At 36.6% G+C, this 27,118-nt stretch overlaps 1 protein-coding gene across 6 annotated transcripts in view; it reads left to right on the top strand.

Moving 5' to 3' along the window:
• The window catches only part of SMAP1 (small ArfGAP 1), a 193,518-nt gene that overhangs the window by 161,627 nt on the left and 4,773 nt on the right, over positions 1-27,118 (top strand). For all 6 annotated transcript variants that reach the window (XM_034962322.3, XM_034962326.3, XM_034962330.3 and 3 more), the window contains 2 exons: positions 7,663-7,753; positions 23,294-23,418. In XM_034962322.3, coding sequence (XP_034818213.1) covers positions 7,663-7,753; positions 23,294-23,418 — 216 coding nt within the window. The remainder of the gene's footprint in view (positions 1-7,662; positions 7,754-23,293; positions 23,419-27,118) is intronic.

Here is a 27,118-nt window from a genome sequence, read left to right on the forward strand (position 1 = left end):
TTTGTTTTTTTTATTTTTGTGATGTGTTTTTGCTATGTTGTCCAGCCTGTTCTCCAACTACTGGGCTGAAGCGATTCTCCTACCTCAGCCTCACACATAGCCGGAACTACTGTCATGTGCCACCTGGCATGATTTTTTTAAATTGCAGTTTTCTGTTATGTCATTGTAAGAATATGCATGTATTGTTAAGCATTGGGTAAATATTTATTTTTAAATCTAATTTTTGATAGATAGAAATTATTCAGCAAAAGGCACCATGGTGCAGGGCAAGGAACCCTGTTAGGAGATTAACCTTTGCCACGATAGCCACTTACGGAGCCTTTGGACAAATCATGTCATTTAATTTCCTTAATGTTAAAATGAAAAAGTTGAATGTAATACATTTTATGTTTCTTGTTGTTCTAAGATTCTAGGAATATTAAAGGAAACTGATTATAAATAAACTAAGTTATAATTTGAGATGTCAGTTTTAAAAGAAAATTTTGAATAATTACCACTAGAACTTAGAAAATTGTATAGCTTTCCTATTGACTATATATTTATGCTCTTGTCTACATTAACTGGCCAGCTGAAGAATAGTGAATCACCTTCTAGAGGCTCAGCTGTTATGTCTGTTATTTAAAGGGCTAGGAAATGGTGGTAAAGGTAGGAGTTGGGACCTAAATAGTTTTTTATTCAATTATATTCTGTGGGGTAGCATTAATGAATCACAAAAAGATTGGGTAGTAAAGCTTCTGCTAATAAAAGCTTTAATAATTTGAACGAGACATCTGCTCAATGTGAATCTAAGGAAATTACATTTTATAAAATTGCTTTATCTAAGTAGACTTATGTTCTTGCTTGTTAGAAAATTTTGTTTAATAAATTATAGATTGCCTAATTTTATCTACCCACAGTTGACTGCATTCTTCACTTATTAAAAGACAAATTTCCTATGCAATGTTTTCAATAGCAGCAGAATTTAAAGTGGAGTGAGTCTGTATCTGTTGCTTGCCATGTCTGAGATGAATGTGAGGTATCAAAAGGATGACAGTTAAATGAGGGAAGGTGTGGTCATCAAGGTATTAATTTACTATTATCACACACTAGTATCCCTGCCCATAAATCCTAACAAGATAATAGCATTTTTATTCTTAAATCTTCTAAAATTTGGCTTCCAGATATTATTTACTTTGTATTTATGTGATAGCTATATTTTAAGTATCTTAAATAATTGTATCTTGTAAGTCTTTTCAAAGTACAATACAGTTGGTATGCTACAGAGCAAAAGTACAAATTGATAGTTTATGTATTCATGTTTGTTGTTTAAGGTTTACAACCTTTATGTCTTGAAAATATTTGATAAAAATGACTTCTTATGTTATAGGCAAACCTGGAAAAAGTCAAACATGTTCTTGAAGACTTTTCCATTTTAGAAAAGTTTTCAGGAAGACATAATCCATTACACATATGTCTGTGTCTGTTAACCAAAATATTTAATTGGAATACATTTTGGAAATCTGTTGTTCCTCTCTACACATTAACATTGGTGATTTATATTGTAAAGAAAGACAAAGAGAATCAAATGTGCTTTGCTGTAGAAACTAAGTAGACTTTAGAGTGGCCATGAGACAGGATTTTTAGCATGTACACAGGGTACTGCTCCTCTCTTCTTGATTAATCTGGATTATTTAAATTGCCTTGTTGCTACAGATACTGTAATGAGGGACAAGAAGAAAATTATTCTGAACTTCCTATCTTATTTCATGAGATTTGATTTTAATTATTTTAAATGTTTGGTTTTTGAAATGCTGGATTCTTCAATGTGACAAAAGAGAATTATCATTTCAACTGTCTCTTCCTAGTCCAATATCTGAGGCCAGCCATGATTTTCCCCTTCAGTCAGAGACTGAGTACCTGTCTTGTCAGCTTTTAGAATATGGCAATATTAGGCATCCTAGCAGTGGTCATGATATAATGATTGGAAGTAGTCTTTTCTTATTTTTACTTTTTTTTTTTTTTAACTTTTATTCTAGGTTTAGGGGTACATGTGCAGGTTTTAGTTATATAGGTAAATTGCATGTCACGGGGTTTGGTGTACAGATTATTTTGTCATCCAAGTCATAAGCATAATACCTGATAGTTTTTTGATCCTCTCCCTCCTTCCACCCTCCAACCTGAAGTAGGTCCCAGTGTCTGTTGTTCCCTTCTTTGTGTTCATGTATTCTCAGTGTTTAGCTCCCACCTATAAGTGAGAGCGTGCAGTATTTAATTTTCTGTTTTTGCATTAGTTTGCTTAGGATAATGGCCTCCAGCTCCATCAGTGTTGCTGCAGAGGACATGATCTCATTCTTTTTTATGGCTGTATAGTATTCCTTGTATATATGTACCACATTTTCTTTATCCAGACTACTGTTGATGGGCATTTAGGTTGATTCCATGTCTTTGCTATTGTGAACAGTGCTGCGATGAACATACGTGTGGATATGTATTTATGGTAGAACAATTTTTATTCTCTTGGGCATATACCCAATGATAGGATTGTTGGGTCAAATGGTAATTCCATTTAAGTTATTTGAGAAATTGCCAAACTGCTTTCCACAATGACTGGACTAATTTACATTCCTACCAGCAGTGTATATGTGTTCCCTTTTCTCCACAGCGTTGCCAGCATCTGTTATTTTTTAAATTTTTTTAATGATAGGCACTCTGACTGATGTGAGGTGGTGTCTCATTGTGGTTTTGATTTGCATTTCTCTAATAATTAGTGATGTTGAGCATTTTTTTATACACTTGTTGGCTATGTGTATGTTTTCTTTTGAAAAGTGCTTATGTCCTTTCCCATTTTTTAACGGGGTTGTTTTTTGCTTGTTATTTCGTTTAAGTTCCTTATAGATTCTGAAGATTAGACCTTTGTCAGACGCATACTTAGCAAAAATTTTCTCCCATTCTGTAGGTTTTCTGTTTACTGTTGGTAGTTTCTTTGGCTGCGCAGATGCTCTTTAGCTTAATGAGGTCCCATTTGTCAATTTTTGTTTTTCTTGCAATTGCTTTTGGTGTGGAAGTAGTCTTTTGATAGGCTTTGCCCACCTTGATTTACTGGTGATAGTATTGGGTTTAAATGTACAATGTAATGGAATAAAACACAACACCTAGATATTTAAAAAAAATTTTAAAAAACATTGAATCTATCTGTGTGTGTATCTTTATTAGGGGATTGCATGTTTTCAGGTTTTTTGGAACCTTCATAATGGCAGTATCTATGCAAAGATTTTCTTTATTCCATCTCAGTTTGTTTTGTGCTGCTGTAACAGAATAGCACAGACTCATTTATAAACAAAAGAAGTTTATTTGCTCATGGTTCTGGAAGCTGAGATGTCCAAGAGGACAGCTCCAACATCTGGTGAGGTCCCTCATGCTGTATCATCCCATGGTTGGAAGCTGGAAGGGCAAGAGAGCACTCGAACAAGAGGGGGCCGAAATTGTTTTTATAACAAATTCACTCTCTTGATAACTAACCTATGCCTGTGGTAATGATATTAATCTGTTCATGAGAGTAGAGCCCTCCTGACCTAATCATCTCTTACTAGACTCCACCTTTCAACACTGTTACACTGGGGTTACATTTCCAACATGTGAATTTTGGGTGACACATTCCAACAATAGCATCTCCTGAGTCTGTATTTTAAGTTATTATTACTCATCTAGGACTAGGAACATAAGTACTTACTTCCTGTCGTTTTACCCAAAAATCTGTAAAAATATTTTTAAATATAAATAAGAAATAACTTTCAGTTTTTGTTAAAGTCTTTCAAGAAAACTGTATAGAAAATTAATAACTCTTAATGGATATTAAGCTCTAAAAGATTAAGTATTTGTTACTCTATCTAGAATTTTAGAAGGATTCCTTACCTATGTAGTTTGTGCTTTGGTGTATCTGTCCTTAAATGTTTTAAAAATAAAAATAGTGAGGTTAATTTCTTATGTTTACAATTATCAGTGAAGAAGAGTATCATCTGAATTTAATCTTTGTAGCTTTCACTAATATATATGAAGAAGTATATACTGTATATACTATGAAGACATAGAAAAGTAATCTCTAAAATCACCTTTGCCACACGTTGTGTTCAGGTTACGGCCTCCACAAGATTTGATAATGGAGGGATACAAAGTAAATTTTAAAGTGATCAATCCTTTTGCTTTTTTGATTTGTGGGACAACCTTTCAGATGCCAACTCTAAGGATAATTCATGTCTGAATTGTTGAAATCCATCTAGAATAGCCAACTCTATTTGGAATAATAGGGTTTAGGGCATAGACATTTCTCATTCATAACCTGACCATTGTAGGAGCAAAGGAGCAGACTGTCTTTAGAGCAGCATTTGTCAACCTACCACTCTAAGAAATACATTTTACATTATGATCCAGATTTGTGCTCACATGTGTGTGCAAATGTGCAAAACAACAATCTGGGAATATTTACCTTTCTTTTATGCAGTGTACTCTATTTTCTATTCTGTATCATTTTTATATGCCAAAAAAATGTTTCGTCGTGGCCCATAAAATAGATTTCAAAAACTGCTAGTGGGCCCCACCTGCAATTTGATAAACTGTTTAGGATTTCTCTTATTCTCGCCTTAGTGTTTCTCTTTATTTTGCACAGCTATATATATGTTCTCATTTATACAGTTTCCTATGAAAATGGTTGATGACTACCCATTTAAATTGAAATGTAAGGAAGATGAGAAGCTTTTAGAACACAGATACATGTGTGAACATCTGGAAAGAAAGATATTTTCCAAATTGTTTGCAGTAGTTCTGAGGGTGGGAGTTGGGATTACTAGAGGACCTCTGCATTGCTCAATTTAGCTTTTTCTTTCCTTTTCAAACTATGACAGATAGTTTCATACTCAGCAGCATTTTAAAAGGTAGTTCTAATTTGGTGACAAATGCCTTATAAACAAGAGTTTCTATTTGAATTTTTAAAAAAGATCCTTTTTAGCCTGAAGAGGTTCCAAAGTCTTAGATCATAGAAAATAAATAGGAAGGAATTCCTCACAAGTTTAGTTTGTTTTATGCTTTTTTCCATGGAAGAAGATTCAGTAAAATACACCAAAAAAAAAAAAAAAAAAGAATGCTAAATTTGGAGTGGCAGAAAATAAGAATTTTAGTTCCTGTATTCCTATTTGGCACATAACATCTGAGCCTCAGTTAATTTGCGGAATGAATCGTTTGGCCAGATTTTCTAAGTTTATTTTCAACTTCAAAGTTTTCTGATTTTTAAGCCAAATTAAAATAGGGATTAGACTTAACTACCTACTTAAAGACTACTTTAAGACACTCTTTAGAGTATTATAGGCTGTGATGTGACCAATGAAGACCCACCCCAGGAAGCTGCTAGGATCCTGCCCTGCAATATTTGAAGTTTGCATGCTTGTGGCCACACGATTCTCAGATTCCCTTGCAGATTTGATTATTTATAGTAGCAGATTGAGTAATCAGTTGAAAAGAATTCCTTTCTTCATGACTACAGGGAATATTTTTCTTGAAATTATTTTGAAATCCTTTTGCTAAGCAAGATAAGTCTGAACCTGTATTAGAGGTTGAAAAGTGAAAGAATAGAGAATGTGAAATGGATTATGTTAAACTTCTGAAAATTATATACTGTTACAGGTGGCTAATTCTTTATTTGAGAGAGTTATTAAAGAATTGGGCCGGGCGCAGTGGCTCACGCCTGTAATCCCAGCACTTTGGGAGGCCGAGGCAAGCGGATCACAAGGTCAGGAGATGGAGACCATCCTAGCTAACACGGTGAAACCCTGTTTCTACTAAAAAAAAAAAAAATTAGCCGGGTGTGGTGGTGGGCACCTGTAGTCCCAGCTACTTGGGAGGCTGAGGCAGGAGAATGGCTTGAACCCGAGAGGCGGAGCTTGCAGTGAGCCAAGATTGCGCCACTGCACTCCAGCCTGGGCTACAGAGCGAGACTCCGTCTCAAAAAAAAAAAAAAAAAAAAAAAAGAATTGACACCTGGTAATAGTAGCCTAATTGGTTAAACAATAATTCTAAGGGAGAGTGTAGTGATTAAAAAACAAATAAGGGTAGATATATGTTCTTAGAAGTTAACGTATCTCTAATAGCTAACAAAAAATGAACTCATGTAACAACTAAGTTGTGAATTCTTCAGGTAGTTGTAGAAGAAATGATCTTAAAATGGTTTGAGAAATGAATGAATGTTTTCTTTATTTATTTATTTCATTTTGTTTTTAAGAGACGGGGTCTTACTCTGTTGCCCAGGCTGGAACTGCGGTAGTGCAATCATAGCTCACTGCAGCCTTGACCTCCTGGGCTCAACCAATCCTCCAGCCTCAGCCTCCCGAGTAGCTGAGACTACAGGTGTGCACCACCACACCCAGCTAATTTTTTCATTTTTTGTAGAGACAGAGTCTTGCTATGTTGCGCAGGCTGGTCTCAAACTCCTGGGCTTAAGGGATCCTCCTACCTTGTCCTCCTAAAGTGCTGGTATTACAGGTGTGAGTCACTGCACTCAACTGAACGTTTTATTTTCTTAGTTTATTAGAAGTAGGCTTTAGAATTGATAATCCAGTAAGTGTAGGTTTTTTCATTCTGTCTTACGCAATGTTTTTTGTGAGAAAGTAAGTTTGGAATGTGTAACTATGACTTCGGCTCCTGAGAACTAGAAGAATATTATATTTAAAAAGTAATTAATAATGTAGATTCAGGAAGAAAGTATATCAAATACCATTTCATTAGGCTTTTCCTGGCAGTTGTGTCTCATGTATCATACAGTGTGTGGATGATGGGCTAACAGTGTGCTCATGAAGACTCCAAGGCCTCCCCAGTCTCAGCTAATAGGATGTATTAGTCTGTTTTCATGCTGCGGATAAAGACATACCCGAGACTGGGCAATTTACAGAAGAAAGAGGTTTAATTGGACTCTCAGTTCCATGTGGCTGGGGAGGCCTCACAATCATGATGGAAGGCAAGGAAGAGCAAGTCACATCTTATGTGAATGGCAGCAGGCAAAGACAGCCTGTGTAGGGAAACTACCCCTTATAATACAGTCAAATCAACAGCACAGGAAAGACCTGCCCCCGTGATTTAATTACCTCCCACTGGGTCCCTCCCACAACACATGGGAATTATGGGAGCTATAAGATGAGATTTGGGTGGAGACACAGAATGAAACTGTATCACAGGAGTACATTAGTAGTAGCTAGGAAATAATATGAAATGCATTTCTTCAAAATATATAATTTCATATAAAAGATGGGAATTACGGGATCTACAAGATGAAATTTGAGTGGGGACACAGAGCCAAACTCTATCACAGAAGTACATTAATAGTAGCTAGGAACTAATATGAAATGCATTTCTTTAAAATGTGTAATTTCATATAAAAGAGCTAGTAGTTAAGAACAATTATATTAAGAGTTAAATTGTTTTATTCACTATTTTGGGGTCCCAATATGTGAGGATTGTCATTGCAACTTCAACAGTCATGTTTGCTTGTTTTGTATATGACAAATAATATTCTAGGTTTTATTATAATATGTTTCATTTTTTTTTACACTAACTTTATCAGAACCCTGTAATTAATTGGGGCTTAAAATCTTGTTAAATTTACTTAAGAAAAATTAATAAATCCAATTATTTACTTTAAAGCTGCAGAAGAAAGAAGATCAGCAACTGGAGCCTAAAAAAAGTACCAGCCCTAAAAAAGCTGCGGAGCCCACTGTGGATCTTTTAGGACTTGGTAAGTAATAAAAAAAAAAAAAAGTCACTGCTGGAGTTACAAAACAATTGAAACTTTTACTTGGAGTGAATATAATGGCTTTATCTTGAGTATGCCAAAACGTACCTGTTAACTGAATTTGAAAATGGTATGATTAGTTTGCTAACTTCCCACAAAAAAGAAATATTTAATAAGGGAGCCAGTGTCTGTCAGCACTGTTTTCACTGAAATACAAGTAATGAGTTCTTTGGGGAAAAGAAGATATCAAAGTAATCTTCAAAGGCTTGCTGGATGTGACATTTTAGCGCTTACAATAAAGAGTGGATTATTTTCTCTTCTCTCTCTCTCTTTCTCAAATTTTTAGTTTTGTGGGGGATTTTTCCTCTTAGCAAAATAATTCTAGGGTAGCCTTATTGTAAAATATGTTGGTTTAAAATAAAATTTAATTTTGGTTAACTGAAGCAACACATTTTGCATCCAGATCTAGTGACTAGATTCATATAACTTATTCAATGATAATGAGAAGTGCTAATTTTAATACAATGTCCTGTTTGTTCTCATGGCTGAAAGGTATATATTGTCTATGTGGTAAGTAAACAGGCCTTCATTCAAGGAGTGTTTATATTGTGCTTATCTACAAATATTGTTAGCTTCTCTCTCTTTTTTTTTTTTACATTTTTTTCTTCTAAAAGAATTGGCTTGATGAAAGGTTACTTTTAGTAATACCTGAGCCTTGGCACAGGAATAATTTAAATTTTTCTTTTTTTTTAGTTTGGAGAAAGATTGAGAAGGAAAAGAGTGAAAGGCAGTTAGTTGAAGTGGAAGAGTTGACCTTCATGTACTGCTTTCCAAAAAATTGATCCTAGTTGTTATTGAATAAATTGTTGTCTGTTTTAAAAATTATAGCTGAATGTTTTATTCATTTCTTAGGAAGCTGGTACATCGTACAAATATACTCCCTGGAGGTACAATTCTTCTATGATGGTAAAAAGTTGTATATTAGAAATATAAAAAATAACTGTAATTTTGAAAATAAGGCTTCAGTCCAGGGGCTCTAAATATAATTATGTTGAATTGTAGTCCTCATAATTTCTTGTTTTATTTCCTTTACTGTAAATGAGAGAAGAAGAAAAGAAATTATTATTAAAGTAAAAAAAAATCTTAGTAAAACCTTAGTATATCATTATCTTCACTGCAGCATTTCTTTTCCAGTCTACATGCCTGGTTTATTAGTTCATAACTTAGAAATATAAAATATAATCTAGGCCTGATTCATATCTTACACTCATTCATTCACCAAATAGCTACTGTCTACTGTGTGTCAAGGTACCATTGTAGATACTAGGGAGATAGATCTGAAAGAGGACAGACTGCAACGCCTGCCTTCTGGGGCTTTCATTCCATCTGGAGAGACAGTGAATAAACAATTAAATAAAATATATTGTAGGTTATATGTGGTAAGTACTATAGATGAAAGAAAACAAAAATGGATGGTTGTAATTTTAAATAGGGTGGACGGGGGGCATTCACAGATGTCTTATTGGAGCAAAGAGGTGAAGAAGGTCTGGATATCTGGATCTGTAAGCAAGAGTATTCTGAGAAGAACACAGCAGATGCAAAGGCTCTTCAGTAGGAGCCTACTTGAAGTGTGCAAGGACCAGCAAGGATGACAGTGTGGCTAAAGTGGAATGATCTAGGGGAGAGTAGTAACAGAGGAGACAAGGAAGGAAGGGGTAGGGACGGGGCAAGCTGAGTATAACAGGACTTTGGCTTTAACTCTGAGTGACCTGGAAAGACACTGGAGGAATTTGCTGAAAAGAAATAATCTGACTTTAGTATTTGAAGAATTATTGTGGCAGTTGTGCTGAGACTAGATTATAGTAGGGCAAGGTGGACAGGAAAGGGTTTTTTTAAGGATGACATTACAAGATGTTTAGTGTTAGAAATGAACTTGTAGAGAGGTAAATCTGATACTTTCAGGACAAGGAAAAATTGCTCTAGCAGTGTCCTTGAATAGCCCGGAGTGGATGGGATCTAGTTGACAAACGGTATGAGTGGCCTTTCAGATACTCCATTATTGTTGGAATAATACTGCATAGTAAATAAGCCTCAGATTTCAACAGCTTACAACATTAAACATCTGTTTCTCTTTCTGTGGGTCAGCTAGGGCAGCTCTACTGTAACTTCATTTGATACATTTTCTACCTTCCTGATTATTGCAGGACACTTTTTACCAGCCATTTCACTATTGCAATATGTGTCTCCATTTTAAGTTCCAACAAGTGTTTCCTTATCTTCTACCACCTTGTCTCAAAGTCATTGCACAGATTTTAGGGTTTGGTTGTGGCAGCACCCCTCTTGTATCAGTTTCTAAAGTAGTCAGCTCTTGCTGTGTGTGTTACATAGCAAACAACTCCAAAATTTCAGTGGCTTACATCAACTAACATTTATTTCTGTCACTCATGGGCCTGTAGGTCTGCTGGGATGTCACTCTTTTGGACAGTGGAACATTTTCAGGAAACAGTGTCTTTAAGGGAGAACCAAAGTTCATTTAGCAGGAGAAGTTAGGGAATGTTTGTGAAAAAAGGTTAAGAATATAAGGGGGATTTTGCAATGACTCACAGTGGGTCATTAGATCATTTGGCGGAAGAGTTCCAAAGATAGGAGGAGTGGGAGATGGGGTTAGAAAGAGGGCTGTCTTGCTGTGAGGGAGTTGTAGCAGCAGGGAAGAGGAAGTGTCTTACCCAGAGCACATACAGCTCTTCACATCTGCTGGTTATCGATTTCCTAAACTCTTAAAAAATATTTTCAGACTTTTTTTTTAAAAAAGCTATGTTTCAGCATAAAATCGATGAATTCATGAAAGTCCAGGAGACTACAGAGAATCAAAGGTCTCTTTCAGCTCAAAACAAACAGTGGTTCTAAATCTGGATTGATGATTGGTGTCCACCTTGGGCCTCAGGCTATTTATCTGCTCAGAAGCATGCCGCTCTCCTCCAATGGGACCCTGGTTTTCCCCTGTAAATTGAAACACAGCGGGGATTGGGGGCGTAGGTGCCTTGAAGTATGATTCATGGTCATGCAAAGATGACAGCATATCTCCGTATGAGTGAGACTAGAACAGACATTAACTTAAAACATTTCCAGAAAATATAGAGAGAACTTGTATAGCGATAGTTCAGTTAACACAGCTATGGATCCTTGGGACTCACGGCCTTCTTTATCACTCTTAACAGTTTCATAATAGCCTAATACTTAAGACTAGTTTTTGATCTTTCCTTTATATGGGACTTTAATGAACTTACTTTCTTTTGTGTAACCCAGTAACTCAGGTAAAACCTTTCTTAAGCTCACCTTTCCTGATCTACTACCCATTCAAAGTTCAAACATAAAATGCTTTATATTATATATACTTTATAGCAGAGGTTGTCCATTTTTTTCCAAGAAGGGCCAAATAGACATTATTTTTGGCTTTGCAGGCCTTATGATCTCTTACAACTATTCAACTCCCATTGTAGTGTGCAAGTAGCCATAAACAAACATGTAAATGAATGAGCATGCTTGTGTTCCGATCATGCTTGTGTTCCGATCAACTGTAAAAACAGGCATGGGCTAGGGTTTGCTCACCCCTGCTTTATGTTCCCAATAGTACCTACAAGAGCTGCCTCATATTTAGATATTAATTTGTGTTTGAAAGCTATAGGACTACTATTTATTATAGTACTTTACTCTCTAATACCATAAACAGAGTGAGATACTTGACCTGCCTCGTCTTAGAAATTACCAAGGGCCTGGGGCCCCTCTTGACTAAGTGCCAGATTGAATAATCTCTGAATGTACCAGATTTGAATCAAACACAGACATATCCTGACTTGAGTATGCACGTCCTATGTTAAAATAGAATTAAAATCAGCTTCTAGGGTTTGTGAGAAGAGTGCTCTTTGGGTCCCCTTACTTAGGAAGCTAGTTTAGGACTGTGAATTATACTGTTAGGGTAGTGTCTATTCTTTGTTGTTAATTTTTATCATCTTTAAAACTAATAGACAGACTGCTTACCAATTGGTTAGGACAGTTCCCCCCGACTAATGCTTCTATTCAGTGGGGCTCATTTTTAGAGTGTGGGGGCATAAGACCGCCTCTGAGAATAAAGTCTTCAAGGGCGAGCACATGCTTTGGGCATAAGGCTTGAGAAGAATTACACATTAGTGGCCTTGAATGTGACCTTAGAGGTTTCATTTCAACCTCCCATTAATGGTTCCTGCAGGGGTTCTGTTTTGTGGCCATCTGTGTACCACATGCGCACTGCAGAGCAGCCTGGTTCCTTGTCAGGAGGCGTTACCCACAGTCCTACCAGACACAGAGTTGTATGTGTCGGGTGCACTGCCGAGGCTGTCTGGGGGGACCGCATCCTCTCAGTGCCCCAGAAAGCATCTCACAAAGAATCGAGTCATGATCTTGGTAATGAAAATCTAGCTCAGGGGTGTACTCATGTGTTTCTCTATTCACTGCTTATATAAAACTGATTTGATTTTATCCATTCTATTCGTTACTTTAATCTGGGGAAATTTCTATCTAAACATTCATAACTTATACTTTAAATTATTTTAAATACTGAACTATATGGAGAAGTAGGTAGAGATTCCCTCAGTTTTTTCTTAATTGAAACACTCAAAGGAACATACAGTTTTGGGCAAATCGATGAGAAAAGTTTGCAAATTTTAGTTCCCCCATTCATGTTTGTGTTCAGGAAATAAAGGCTTTAACATATGACAGTGGTCAAGACAATGCTAGTGAAATTAAGCCATTAGTATATAACCCATTTTATTATTAGCAACATATACCCAGTTTTATATGAGAGAGGTGAATACAGAAAGTACTCTACTTACCTTTCAAACAGAAAATTCCTACAGAGAAATTTCTAGCCATTTCTCAAAGTCCATGTGCTATATAAAGCAAATTTGGGAATGAGCTGAGTAAAAGAATGCCAGATTTAGCAGCAGTGGTCCTGGTGATCCACCGTTACCAGTGGACCTGGAAAACCGCTGGTGTCCTAGAGCTACCTATTTGATCAGATCTGGAGGACGTTTGTGTAGTTATGTGCACATTCCCCTTCTCTTGGAGGAGGATTGAAGGTGAGGAAGACTGTAGCAGAAGTGCCCAAGAAAATTTTATAGTCAAGTTATGTTTTTCAGAGATGGTTTAAAACCTGATAACAACTTGTATTGCCTCTGCTCAGAAAAGTATGTTCAGTGAACTATTATTATGAACTATTATTACCCTTTCAAAAAGGAGGTCTCAGGGATTGGTTTATTCTTATGTAGTCACACTGCATAGGAAAGAAAATGCAGTTACATGAGTATATTGGTGTAAGGTAACTAGCAATGGGCGGATACTTGCAAGTGGTCCTGAGTCAGTAGTAGGGCAGTTGGTGAACTGACACCAGAAACGGGTGCCGCTGGGTGAGTTGATGATATCACAGACTTTAGAAGACAGCAAGAAGGGACAGCTTCTTAGAAACAGCACAGAACCTCCAGAGAATGTGCTGGTGGATAGGACAAAGAATTGTTAGGTGTTGAGAGGAGTAAAATTGACCTCCGAATGAGGCGACTTCAAACTACGAGTAACAGGAAGCCTGAAAATGGCTTAAACATAAGGACATCTAATTATCTCATTTGAAGAGAAATATGGAAACACGGTGGTTTGGGGCTGTGCAGTGGTGGAACAGTGAGCGCAGGGAGCCAGCTTCCTCTTTGCTTCTCCTCATTCTGCCGCCCTCATCACAGCACTGGCTTTACTCTGGAGGCTTGTCACCTTATGGCCAACACATGGAAGGTGCAGCATCCTATCCTCAGGACCACGCCTAAAGGATGGCTTTTCCTTACCAGTTTCTTTTCTCAGGAGTAAAAACTTGCCAGAAAATTTCCCAGCAGGATTCCCAGGGTACGCTTGGTCAGAATTGGATTATATTACCTCACTAGTTGCAAGAGAGGCTAGGAAAATAGTATTCATCCTATAGAATGGAGGTAGGCTGTGCCAGCAAGAAGCGCCCAGATGGGGCTTTGGCAGTCTGTGGTATCTGGCACAGTTGCATTTCATCCTGACAGCAGCTCTTTAGGGTAGAGAGTATTTTACACACCCACACACACTTCCCCCCCCCTTTTTAAATTAACTAATAATAAAACTAACAACTAATAAGCTAACAAAAATTAATTTCCAAGGCACTGCTGCTGTACCGTATAGAATTGGGACTCAAACCTAGATGTGTTTAATGCCAAAGTCTAATTTCAGCTCTTAAGATGAACCAAAGCAAGGCATCTAACCCAAGTATTAAATTATCTTATTATTTTAATAATCAGATACTGCTAACTAGATGCCAGGGGCTGTCTTGTGTGCTGACAGATATTTATTTATTGAATTTTTGCAACAGCCCTGAGGTTGGTGAACTATCATTATTTCGCTTTTATAGAAGAGAAAACTGAGGCACAGAGAGGTTAAGTGAGTTGCACAAGGTCACACAGCTGGTAGATTACAAAACTGGGATTTAGACTGAGTAGTCTGACTTCAGGGCTCAGATTCTTAACACTGTGTTGAGCTGTGATAGAAAATAAAACTCTAACAGGTGAGATTGTGCTATACACAAAATAGACATTGGACCCATTCATCAAATCAATAGATGGCAGTATTAAGTCATGGGGGTGGGACACTTGGTTTAGAGGTAGTACCTGGGTTTTGTCTGCCCTCTAGCAGCTTCGTCTGGGAAATGGAAATAGGAACTCTTCTGTAGCTGAGGGCCAGAATAAATGGTGTGCTTTATGTGAAGCACCTAGCGCAGTAACTTGCACACAGTCCTGTGCTGAGACTATAACCTGAATACCAGGTCATGGGAGATCACCAAGAGGTAGTATAGGCCTTTGAAGGAATGTGTGGAGAAGGGACTCAAAAATTATGCTGAGTAACACACAGTAGGACTCCTGCTGGGTTATTCCTTTAATAGCCACTACCATTAGAAAGAGGGAGATAGAGGGAAACAGTGATTGCAAAGCATGGTCTGTGGCCTCTGATGGATTTGCAGTTGACTAAAAGAACTGAGGAAATTGGGTGGCCTCAGGAATCTAGTTTATCACCATTTTAAACATTTAGAAAGAAATTTGGTTATACAATCTGGTTTCATATTTATATATTTCTTGTTTTTTGAGGCCATAAAATGGTGCAGTGATTTGATATATATTTATTTTTTAAACAATCAGTTCTACAAAGCTTCCTCCTTATACCACTTCTCAGCTATTTCAGATAGCTCTAAATCAGAGTGTGTGTGTGTGTGTACACATGTGTGCGTGTGTGTGTGTACACATGTGTGCATGTGTGTGTGGTGTCTTCTGAAAGACAGTAGCACCATGGGGCTCTTCCCCTTACAGAGCATCATAGTACCTGTGCATAAGAGAATCCCCTGATCAAAAGTTGGCTGGTTTGTAGAAATGTGTAGTAGATTTCCCTGCTGGCACAGTAGACTGGCATTTGGTAGTGGCTTGAAAAGGGAGGGCCAAATACAGTAAGAGGATTAGGATTATCTTTTAAGACCATGTTAGTCATTTTAGCAAATTAGCCTAAATACTATTTAACTGTATAAAAAATTAACTGAAAAATAAAAATAAATAGCTCCACTTAGCTCTCAGGCACACTTAAACAAATTGAAAACAACTTAAAGCTTGAAAAGTTTAATATGCTTCAAATGGACATTTGTGACTTGAATTTACTAAAATAAGACATGTGAGTTGATGTTACAAATCAAGTCTTGTGTTTTAATATAAAGGAATTCCAAGTAATAATAAAAATTAAGGAGAAAACTTTAAAGGGCTTCTTGAGTAGAAAATAAAAAGGGTTCTTTGATCAACATGAAAATTTAGAAAGCTTTGAGGAGTTTTGCCATTAAGGAGAGAATCACTTCATATCATGGACGCAGCCTTCTTTAAACAGTGCTGTTTCCACTTTAATTTCATCACTGGTTATGATGACGCTTCACTAGTTATGGAAGAAGAATTAGATTTGGGAGTTTTCATTGTAGCAAGGGTGTACTACAGGTAGAAGGTTCATGCTCAGTCAAAAATGGTAATGAAAAACAGCCATTTGTCACATTCTTATCTGCCTTAAACTAGATTAGTAATACATAAAATCTCATGTTGCTCTTTGACATTTTTTCTTATTTGTGCAAATAGATTATGATCAGCTAATGCCTCTGACATTCAAGTAAAGGATGAATTCAATTAATATTTATTGAGCACCAGCAGAGTTCATGGAACACTGGTAAACACCAGAAGATGCAGCTCTGTGTGTTTATAGTAGCGCAAGAGGGGGATGGGGCTGCTGTCCAGAAACTGGAAGACAGAATTATCATTGAGGGAAAAGATGGGATTGTCTAAGAGAACTGGTTGTGAGAATTCAGTTTGAAATCTGGATTAATGCTAAAATTCCAATTTAAATTCTATTTTCCTTAATTCAGAGGTTGATTTTTTCTTGCAGCTGCTTAGAGGAGAATAAAATAAGTTTATTTTGTGCTATGCAAACTTATTTCAAGTAAAATCTAATGTTTTACGGACATCACCTTTAGAGTGAATAACAGTTGGAAAAGATAAGCAAATGCCCAGATAAATGCAGCTTTTAGAGCTGTACCTTTGTAGAGGATCTTATGATTTAAAACCCATCTGTATCTTATCATAGGGCACACAAGTGCTATGTTAGGACAGTTGGAACAGATTAGCAAGAGGGTAAGATATGGCTCCGACCAGTGAGGTAGCAGGTAGAATAGTCCTGGGAGGTGCCGTGACAACAGTGATGCACTGAGCTTTGGACAGAGGGGCGCTGGAGACACATTTATGATTGAGAGAAAGAATTCCAGCCTCACTGTACTTGTTCAACTGGAAAGGGGAAGCCCTGGTGTAGGGATTCTAGTTAAGAAGCAGTTGTAATCTCATAGGCAGATAGTTGTGTGGAAGCTGTGTCTATGAAAACAGAGGAAGAGGAGCCAGTCCAGGATATTGGTAGCAATGGCTGTGGAGTCTTCAAGGAGAATGTGGCTGTAAACTCTAAGAGAGGCGATTTTATAGGAGAAGGATCAGCTAGGGCTAAATGTGCTGGTGGTAAGTAGGAAGAGGACTGAAAAGGATTTGTAGCCAGGAGATTGCTTGTACTTTTCAAAAATAGTGTCATTATTTCACTTTTCTCCCACAAAAGTAGGATCACCTGAACTACTATTTGTTTTCCGCCATGGCTCTGCTGTCACCAAGAAATCCTCCCATAACCTGTGTTTGGAAAGCATTTCAATTAATCATGTATTGAGTATGTGCTTTGTTCCAGGCATTGAATTAAGGAGGCAGCTGCACTCTTCCTGGTGATGAAGCAGGTGGGACTGGTCATGGCTCTGGGCTATAAAAGTGGTGCCAGCGAGGAGTAAAGAGGCTTCTGGAGTACTGGGGCATGCCTGTTCAGCCTAAGAACATTCCGATGCCATAAAAACTAAAAATGAAAAGGATAAGATGCTTGGGAAGGCTTCTACTTTGCAGCCCCTGGATTAGCAGAACATTTGGAGGTAGAGTTGGTAGGCCTGACTGACCCGCTGTGGGTGGTATGGCCTGCAATGGAGGTGGTGCTGGGTGTTGTGGGCTCAGGAGTCATCCTGTGCCTGAGAAAGGAGCTTGTGCCAAGTACTATGCCTGGGCTGGGTAGTGAAGCCAGCCCCTGCCCTCAGGGCACTATTTTAGGGAGGTAGGTCAATGGTCATGTAAATCATTGTAACTCTGGGTAGGGAATGGGCACCTGTTTCTGCCTGAGAACACCAGGAAACATTTCTCAAACTGGTTATAGCAGTTGAGTTTTCCGGGTGCACCACTGAGACCCGTGTTGAAGTCCTAGGCTTACTGTGCAGATTCCCTCCAGGTGAGGTAAGGATTAAACTGAGATACTTTATTGATCAGAGTATCTGGCACATAGTACTTAAATAAATATTAGTGTTTAAACTTGTATTAAAATATGAAGTGTTGTATTCTTATTTCCTTTTAGTTTTAGTTTATAAATTTAAAGGCACTTGGAATGCGCCAAGGGGAAGACAATATTGTTAAAAATACTTTACCTTATACTCATTTGGATTATTGGCGTCAGATGAATTCTGGTATAGTTACAGTTAATAGAGTCATTTGGCTCACTTCCCAAATTGAGGATTTTTAGGTGACAAGAGACTGGCCCTCATGACTTTGTCATATTTGAAATGTTACCTCTTTCTAACATCTCTCAGTGTCATGATGTGAAGTGGGCCAGTGAATGCATGCTGGGAATGCCTTCTGTTCTTGGAAGTTGTAGCACTAATTTTAACAATTTTTTTCTGCAGCTGAAAACATTTTAACCTTTTCCTGTCAGTTTCTCATATGTGGGTAGTTAAAAACATTCATCTATCAATTCAGTTCCCAAATAAGACACTAGCCTAACATCTTAAGGTAATGAAGAAAGAAAATACTTACCACAAGCTACTTAACTGTAGGTTTGATGTCTTGCCTTTAAGATGGAAATCCCATCTTCATTTTACTGCATTGTCCTAATTTCTTCTGTTTGCTCATTGCCTTTTCAAGGGGTCCTTTGTGCTTCATTATCATTCTTTATGATGTTCCCAGCTGAATTTCCTCCATTTGCCCTAGGCTTTTCTTGTACTCTGGATCTCCCATTATTTTTATTGTCCACCAGCTACTGTTTCTGCATACTAATTAAAGGGGGACTGCTGCCTCCTGCTGCTCCCACCATCATTCCGTAGCTGAGCAAGGTGCATGTCTACGGTGAATTCTGATTAGTTTTCACAGACATCCCCTAATCTCATAGAAGGCACTGTGTGGTCTGATGTTCTCTCTCCCCTGAAAGAGGAAGTGTGTGTGTGTGTGTGTGTGTGTGTGTGTGTGACTACATGTGTGTGCATGCACCGACAAGGTATAACCCATGCTGATTTAAATGTTTTTCTTATATTATGATGATTTACACTATTTAATTTGAATAAGCTTTATGCTTTCTAAATGTTAAAGTTATTTATCTGAATAACTGTTTTCAGCATCTTGGTATTTTCTTGATTTTGTGGCCTCTGAGCTTTTATTAATCAGCAAAGACCATGTTATTAGTGGGCCCATGATCAAAAGGATGCATTTAACTCCCAATAATTTGTGAATATTCTTAGTTGACCAAGGCCTGATTATATCCCACAGTTGCTTCCAGGAGCCCAGTTTGCTCACTGATGACCATATCCACCTGAATCCCTCCCTAAAAACTGAAAAGATACTGGTGTCAGTACAGGATAGTGGAGTGGGGACATGATGAGGAAAATTTTGAGTGTGGCACCAAATGATTTTTAGACTGTTTAAGTAACTGCTTCTCAAACTTAGTACAAATAATTATAAACTATTTTAAAGTTGTTTTTTAATTTTCAGAACTTTAAGTGATTTGTTTATAATTAGGCGCAGTTGAAATTACATGGCTTTTGATGAAATGTGGTTTAAAGAAAAGAGCTCTAGTCTAGATGTGAGAAAACTCTGTTCTGGTACAAATTTTGCTGCTTAAAAAGGTGAATGACATTGAGGAAGTCTTTTCATTGCTCTGTGTCCTAGTTGGTATAACTGGAGATAATGGAGGAGATGCCCTTCTCATCTTGCATCGGGACAAAAATGATAACATGTAAACATTCTTTAAAAACATCCAGGATGAATGTGATGTTTATAATGATGGTAATGATAATGAGTCTTTGTCTTTTTTAAACACTGAAAATTAAAAACACAATGACCTTCAAAATGAATTGAAGCAATCCCTTTTAAATAATGTGTTAAGCAAGCTAAATGTTGTAAGTAAAATTAGCAACTATTGAAAACCCACTGGGAACTTGTGTTTACCAATTTTGCAAGGCTGAGAAGTTTTCATTTAGGTTAAGAATTTGTTTTTTCAACAATTCTGTGAATGCATAGCTTTGATAGTAACTAGAAAAATTGATGGCTGTGAAATCCAGAACCCACCGTTAAGGGATCAATCACATGGGGAGAAGATGGAGTAGAGACAAAAGAGGGGCAGGTATGTTGCAGATGGTGAAAGCAGAGAGCAATCACCTATGCTCATCACAAGGATGCTCTGTAGAGAAAAATCTTGGTGAGGCCTGGCAGAAAGTTCCTTACCTCAGGTTTTTGGGGGGGTATGAAAAAGTCTTCCTTAATCAATTGAAAACAGTGTCAGCCTTGCCACAAAGATTGCTGTCCCTAAGCAGGTGCTTCCTCTGTCTCATTCTAAAAAGGATTCTGAAGTCCCTCAGACTTACTTTGTGAATTGACTTCATGACAGCTCCATTAACCATGGTGGCTGGTTACAGAGAGATCACAACTTTGTTGTTTGTGTGAAATGCCAGAAATTTCAAGAGGCTAATTTTAATATAGTAATAATAATTTAAAAAACACATGGAAAGAGAATATGGACTTGTTTATAGTGCAGTGGTAAAAACAGAATTCAAGTTATGTTGCAGTGAAGGGACATGAGCTGTGTAGACTTTATATAGAGGAGTGTTCTGCTTTTATGGTGAAAATCTGGAAACTACCTAAATTCTCTTGAGTCACACATTGAATAAATAAATTATTATAGGCACATGCAGTATCACAGAATGCAAATCCCCTACCTACACATACATAATTTTATATAAAGAAGACTATTTGTATGATCCTATATACATTGTTTTTAAACTTGTGGTAAAACACACATAAAATTTACCATTTTAAATATTTTACAATGTATAATCAATGACATTAAGTACATTCACATTGCACAACTGTCACCACCATCTATGGTGGGTACTTTTAGTTTCTTCATTTTTGCATGGTTTGAATCTTTTACAAGAATGTGTTGCTTTTACAGTAAACATTGAATAAGATTACAATCTAAGACTTTGCTCCTGCTCTGTGACACTGGACAAGTTATTAGTCACATATGTGATACTAAAGGGGGTTAAAGGTAAAATAAGACTTCAGAAACCAAGTAATATGCTGTGTGTTGTTTTACGGATTAGAAAATGTATTGCTAGATACCAAATGTGGTTTAGATTTGAAAGTATAAGTAAATATTCTGAGAGGAGTCTAAGGTACTAAGTAGAACAGACTTAAAATTTCTGAAAGCTGTACAGTTTATAAAAGTAATAAGACATAGCATTGGTTTGTAGTGGATGAACTTTGTGATTCTCACTAAATGCATCCTGGGCACACTGGTGTTCTGTGAACTAGACTGACATGTGCTGTGGTAAAAAGCAATTGATAGTATTTTCTCAGTTTGCCAAAAAATCAACAGGATTTTCTCATGTTAAATTTTTTTTTTCCATAAATTTGTCTGATTTTGTTAACTACTACTTAATAAAGTAAAAACAACTATAATGGAAAAACTGGAAATAGTTGCTTATATTCAGCTTGTCACCGTTTTTTTCCCTTTTATTTTGGTTGCAGTTTACATTGTTTTAGAGGACATGTGCTTCGAGTTTAAATTTTATAAACATATAAAATTTGTACATATATAAATATATATACATTTTATATATATAATTATATTTGCAGCTAATAAAGTGCTTCCTCAATTCATGTGATAGAATGAAACATGTCTAATTGATGACGATGTTTCCCCATCTCTAACTCTGTAGCTCATGAGTTAAAGCACCACTGGCTTATATGTCATTATTATTGGACTTTCTTTACTGAAGTGTAGATACAAACAAAAAAGATATTCCTTAGTTGTGTTTTTAAACCTAGAATGCCTTGTCCCTTTAAAATATCACTTTATTTCTGGCTGATATTTATAATGTACTATACATCATGTAAATGGGGTATGGAATGAACTGGAAAACAAAGTAGCGCTTTAAGGAGGTCTAACTTTAAAGTGAATATTGCCATTTGAAAGGGTTAGAAATGAAAAAAAGTATTTTCATGTATGAGTCTTAATTCTTTGATAGTTGTCTCAGTTTAAAATTTATATATTGTAAATTATAATCTATGTACATTGTTTTATTGCTTCACCTTTTAATTGTCCATAGTACTTGATATAGATATAACATGTATAATACATATCAATATATTTCTTTTAATGGTTGTGATAATGTGATATCACTGAAAATGACTTGAAAAATTTGCAGTTGAATAACTTTCAGATTAACCTAATTTGGGCTTTACACACTCTTTTGTAAATTAAATAGCAAAAAATATTTCATCGTGACTATGTGTTAATAATTCTTTGTAATTGAAGCTTAAACAGGGAAATAAAAGATACCAATTTCTATAGTTATACTTGGAAAAAGACAAGAACTCTCTAAGTTTCTGTGGATTGTGGTGGAAATATGAATGAGATGGTAGATCCTCCATTGAATTTGTCAGTATTTGAGTATCTACTTTGTGCAAGATACCCCATTCATTGTTGAAAAGGTTTTCAAAGATGACAGATTTCCCTTTGATGAGAGTATGGTCTACCAAAGAGAGATCAAATGAGACTGTAAATTGTTAAGATAGAAGGTTAATTAGGCTATAATTCTCAAGAGGCTGGAGTTGTGATGCTCTGAACTGTTACTTGGTTGTGGTTACAGAAAACTGAACCTTGTGAGATGTTCCAGTCCTGGAGTGCTGTGCATGCAAACTTGACCTACAGCACTCCACTTCATCTCCTGCCCCCAGCCCTTATAAATGTTCACTAACATAAAAAGGGGATATAAAATAAACCGGTTTTGAATTCTTGAAATTACAGTTTTAAAAACTGTTTTTTAATTTGAATTTTTAAGTAGGAAGCTCTGTCAGAGTCCCTTTCCCTGTACATTGCAGTGGCTTGGTACAGCCATCACTAAAAGTGGCTGTGCTGGAATAAAGAAAGGACTTATTTTGGAGTTTTATGGATGCTTCCTGTAGAATCAGTTTAAGTATTGTATATGTGTTTTGTTTTTTCTATCTAGTTTTCTTCCATGTTGTGACTTCAAAACATAACATTTCAGATGTTTTAGATCATCAAAACTTATTTCCATGGTAGGTAAAAATGATATTACCTCCAAAACACACACACCCTCACACATACATTTATGGAGAGGGATTATTAATAAGAGTGTGGTATCAAATTCCACCTTAGCCCCTTATCTCAAAAGTAGTTTTTACCTCATAAGGTTATGAGGATTAAATGAGTTGATACATGTGAAGTACCCAGAACAGTGCCTGGCATATAGGAAGCACCATAAAAATCTATGATCTTATTTAAAAAAATTAGGGTGCAAAATAATGTGAATAGTATGATACCATTGGTTAAAAAGGAGGTTTGGATATATACCTAGAAACCAGTGGATAAAGAATATTTCTGGGGGAATCAACAAAACTGGAAATGGTTTCTTTGGGAAAGGGGATCTGGGGTAGGTAGAAGGAGAACAAATGTTTTACCAACTTTTGAACTGTTCTTTTTTTTTAACCATATATCAATTTTTAAAATAATGCCATGTTTCAAGTAATTTAAGATATTCTACGTTAAGACGAGAATCTATATTCTTTTCAGATGGCCCTGCTGTGGCACCAGTGACCAACGGGAACACAACGATGCCACCCCTGAACGATGATCTGGACATCTTTGGACCGATGATTTCTAATCCCTTACCTGCAACTGTCATGCCCCCAGCTCAGGTATGTGATAAGAATATGGTTTTATATGGTCACTGCTTATTTCCTTTTTGAAAAGTTTCAAAATTTCAATTTTGGAAGAATTGTTTCTGAGCAGTAACTGATTTAAAAGTCTCCTGTTCTTTAGGCTAGAGTTTAGCAAACTAAGCAGCTTGTTTTTGCAAATAAAGTTTTATTGGCACACAGCCGCTCCCACTGGTTTAGGTACTGTATGTGGCTGCTTTCCTGCTACAAAAGCAGAGTTAAATATTAACAACAGAGAGAATGTATAGCCCACAAAACCTAAAATATTCACTGTCTTTAAAGTTCTAACCCTTGCTTTAGGGAAACAACAGTATTTAGAATGAACAAGTGGAAAAACCCTGACTACCTCAACTTTCCTGAGATCAACAAGGTCACTTACTTCAGAGCTTTTAAAACTGTGGCTGTTTGTAAATATTGACTGCAGAAGTTCTAGCAAATTTAGTACTGTCTTTTTAAAATAAAGGTAAAATGAAGGTAAATTATGTTTTAAGTTAGCCTTAAAATCTACCTTGCTTTTTTTTTTAAAGTGATTTTTAAAAAATCTAGAACAGTAATAATAATGATCGGGATATTTTAATAAAAGTATTAATGGTGAAGAAATTTTGAATTGCCTTCTTAACATTACATGGAATTTTTGTAATGTGAACTATATGAACTTTCAGGAAACAAATTACTCTTAAGCATACAACATTAAGATTCTATCTTAAGTTTATACTTTACAAATAAACAAGCAGTTTGTGCAGCATAATTTTTGAGATAAAATATTTCCTTTTCCATAGAAAAACTGAGTCAAATCTGAATTGTTCTGGTAGACAGTTTTAATAAGAAAAAGTCAATGTCTTATAAGGCTAGGAACATATTTCTGTTGCACATATTTATTGTTATTATGATAGTCATTATATAGTTACCATTAGAATGGAACAAGTAGATTTCTTAGGAATGATTAAATGGATGTTTATCAAAATTGTCTGCAGCAGTAGTGTTTATTTTAAGCAAAATAGCTTATTTTATGGCTTTGCCCCTTCTTCCCCTCCTGTAACACACATAAAAAAGAGAATATTGTTACTGTTATTTCAATTAAGATTAATTACCTTACAAATTAGTACAGGCATAGGTGTACATGTGACAAAATTGTCTAATATTGTGTCTTTGGAAAGAAGTATTTAGGATATTTGACAATCAGAATGTGAAAAGCCATTTATTTTTAGTCTAGCATTGTAGTGCGGCTGTTATACCTGCTAGACTTATTTAGCACTGTCACTGGGGTCTGACAGTCGCTTTGCAACTGCTTAAGAGAGTTAGATCCCACCTCTGAGGTTTCAGTGTACTTCACGTGTTCTGTTCTGTATTAAAGCAGCAACTAGAACAATGCAGACTTCGTTTAATTCTTAAGCACAAGTAGTGCCATGACAAGGAGTGTAGCCTCTGGCTTTAAGAGGGGTGGCAGCTGGCCTTCAGACTTTAGGCATTCTGAGCATTACCTGGTAGGACATAGGGTTAATTTTTAAAATCATATCTAATACTTCTTTTGGAACACTGTTATGTTGAGCACTGGTTAGATTGTACAAGTTATGTTGAGCCCTGTAAAATATTTGGTGAACAGTAGTATCTTTCGTCTAAACTTCATGCAGAGATTAAAATCCAGACATATTTGGCCAGGCATGGTGGTTCACGCCTGTAATCCCAGCACTTTGGGAGGCTGAGGTGGGTGGATCACCTGAGGCCAGGAGTTCAACACCAGCCTGGCCAACATGGTGAAACCCCATCTCTCCTTAAAATACAAAAATTAGCTGGCGTGGTGGCGTGTGCCTGTAATCCCAGTTACTCGGGAGGCTGAGGCAGGAGAATTGCTTGAACCCGGGAGGCGGAGGTTGCAGTGAGCGGAGATCACGCCATTGCACTCCAGCCTGGGGGACAAGAGTGAGACTTCGTCTGGAAAAAAAAAAAAATTCCAGACATATTTTCAAAATAATGCCTTTGAAAATGGGGGATGGTGCTGAAACTACAGATTCTATGCATATATTGCTACCATGTAATTTAGTCATTTTGGTGGGTTTTTAATATGTGAAGTTGAGCTCAAACTAGTTGTGGACACCAAGATTTTGAATTCTTCTGAACCCTGTATTCTTTCACTCCTTGTGTTATTTTCTGAGTATATACAAATTCTAGTACAATATTTTCTAACTTATGAATATGAAATAGATTGATTTTACCATCTGCCTTACCTGTCTGGGGTCTAGTCTTTCTTAAAGGGGTTAGTTAGAAATACTTAGCTGACAGGAGTGTACCTGTGTTTTGGGGGCTGGAGAGGAACAATTCCAGAGTCTTCATTGTTGACATGGAGAAACCCCTTTCCTGTTCTTTCATATACATATACATATACATATACATATACATATACATATACAACCAACAGTACCTAGACATACACAAGGGCTAAGTCCTGTTTTTTCTTGGTTAAGCCCTTGGGTCCCAAAAGGCCAGAGAGCCTTCGATTAGATGCTCTGCAGCTTCCTGAAGTGTAAAATGAGAGGCAGAAGTTGTTTCCCTTTTATCCTGGGGTCGTAGTGCTGGCGAATGGAGCACCAGAAAGTAAGTGGACATTTGAGTGCTTACTAGTCCTGCTGATTGGTTTGGCTGTTTTTAGACTGTGTCCTTGTTGAGGTAGATGTTTCATATTATGATGTTTACAGTATGTGAATATTAGGCTGCTCTACTATGAGAGTGGAATCATAGCTTCCCAACATTTTGGGTTTTCTTATAGTTGTCTCTTATCCACAGGGAATAGACCCCAGGGTTTTCAGCAGACTTTTAGGTTGAACAGATACTAAGTGTGATAAAAAGATCACTTAGTGATGTAGTTGCTTTGTTTTATAAACAATATTAACAATAAACACCAAGTACTTAATCCAACCATTGTGTAGAACACTTTTGTGATCATTAAGCTTATCCCAAGTTTATAGGAGAGAGACTGAAAGGAGAAGTAAAGTAACATGTCTGAGTGTACCACAGAAAGTCATGGGGGCAGGCTCTAGTCCTGGCAGACAGGCTCCAGCCCATGCTCTTAGCTCTATGATCTGCTGCTGCTTCATTGGTAGCTTAGATATATTTTATTCAGGGGTATTATGATATTTAGTATTCCATGATATCTAATTTCTTACATATTTGAATTTTTGGAAAATTAAGCGGCTTTTTGTCGCTTACAATTCTTGCTTAGTCATAAGATTCAAAATACTGTGTAGTTTATAAGTACAATGTTTGGATGGTAACTTATTGCATGGTGTTCTAGGAGGACATTAAATGTTTGAATTTAATTTCCACTTGCAACTCACCTTATTCTGTAGTTTGAGAAGGATCAGCCAGCTTTTACTAGTCTTCATAGAATTCTTTGAAACTCTCTTCATATTCAAAACAAGTCCATATAACATGTGAATGTGATTTAATGTTTAATGACTACGGAGATGATTAAGGTTAGCAGTTGTGATTGTATAATAATGTGTGCAAGATATGAGATTAAGTGAAAATGTTTTATATTAAATATCTACATGTTTATTTGTATTTGTGTTCATTTGCCCCCTTGTCCAAAAGTGAAGGGCAGGATATGTTCAGACAATAGATGGTCAAAGTTTTGCTGTACCTTCATTTCTGGATAGATTAGAAGCAGTCTAATATTGTAGTT

This window comes from Pan paniscus, chromosome 5 (assembly GCF_029289425.2).
Source record: "Pan paniscus chromosome 5, NHGRI_mPanPan1-v2.0_pri, whole genome shotgun sequence".
Taxonomy (NCBI): Eukaryota; Metazoa; Chordata; class Mammalia; order Primates; family Hominidae; genus Pan; species Pan paniscus.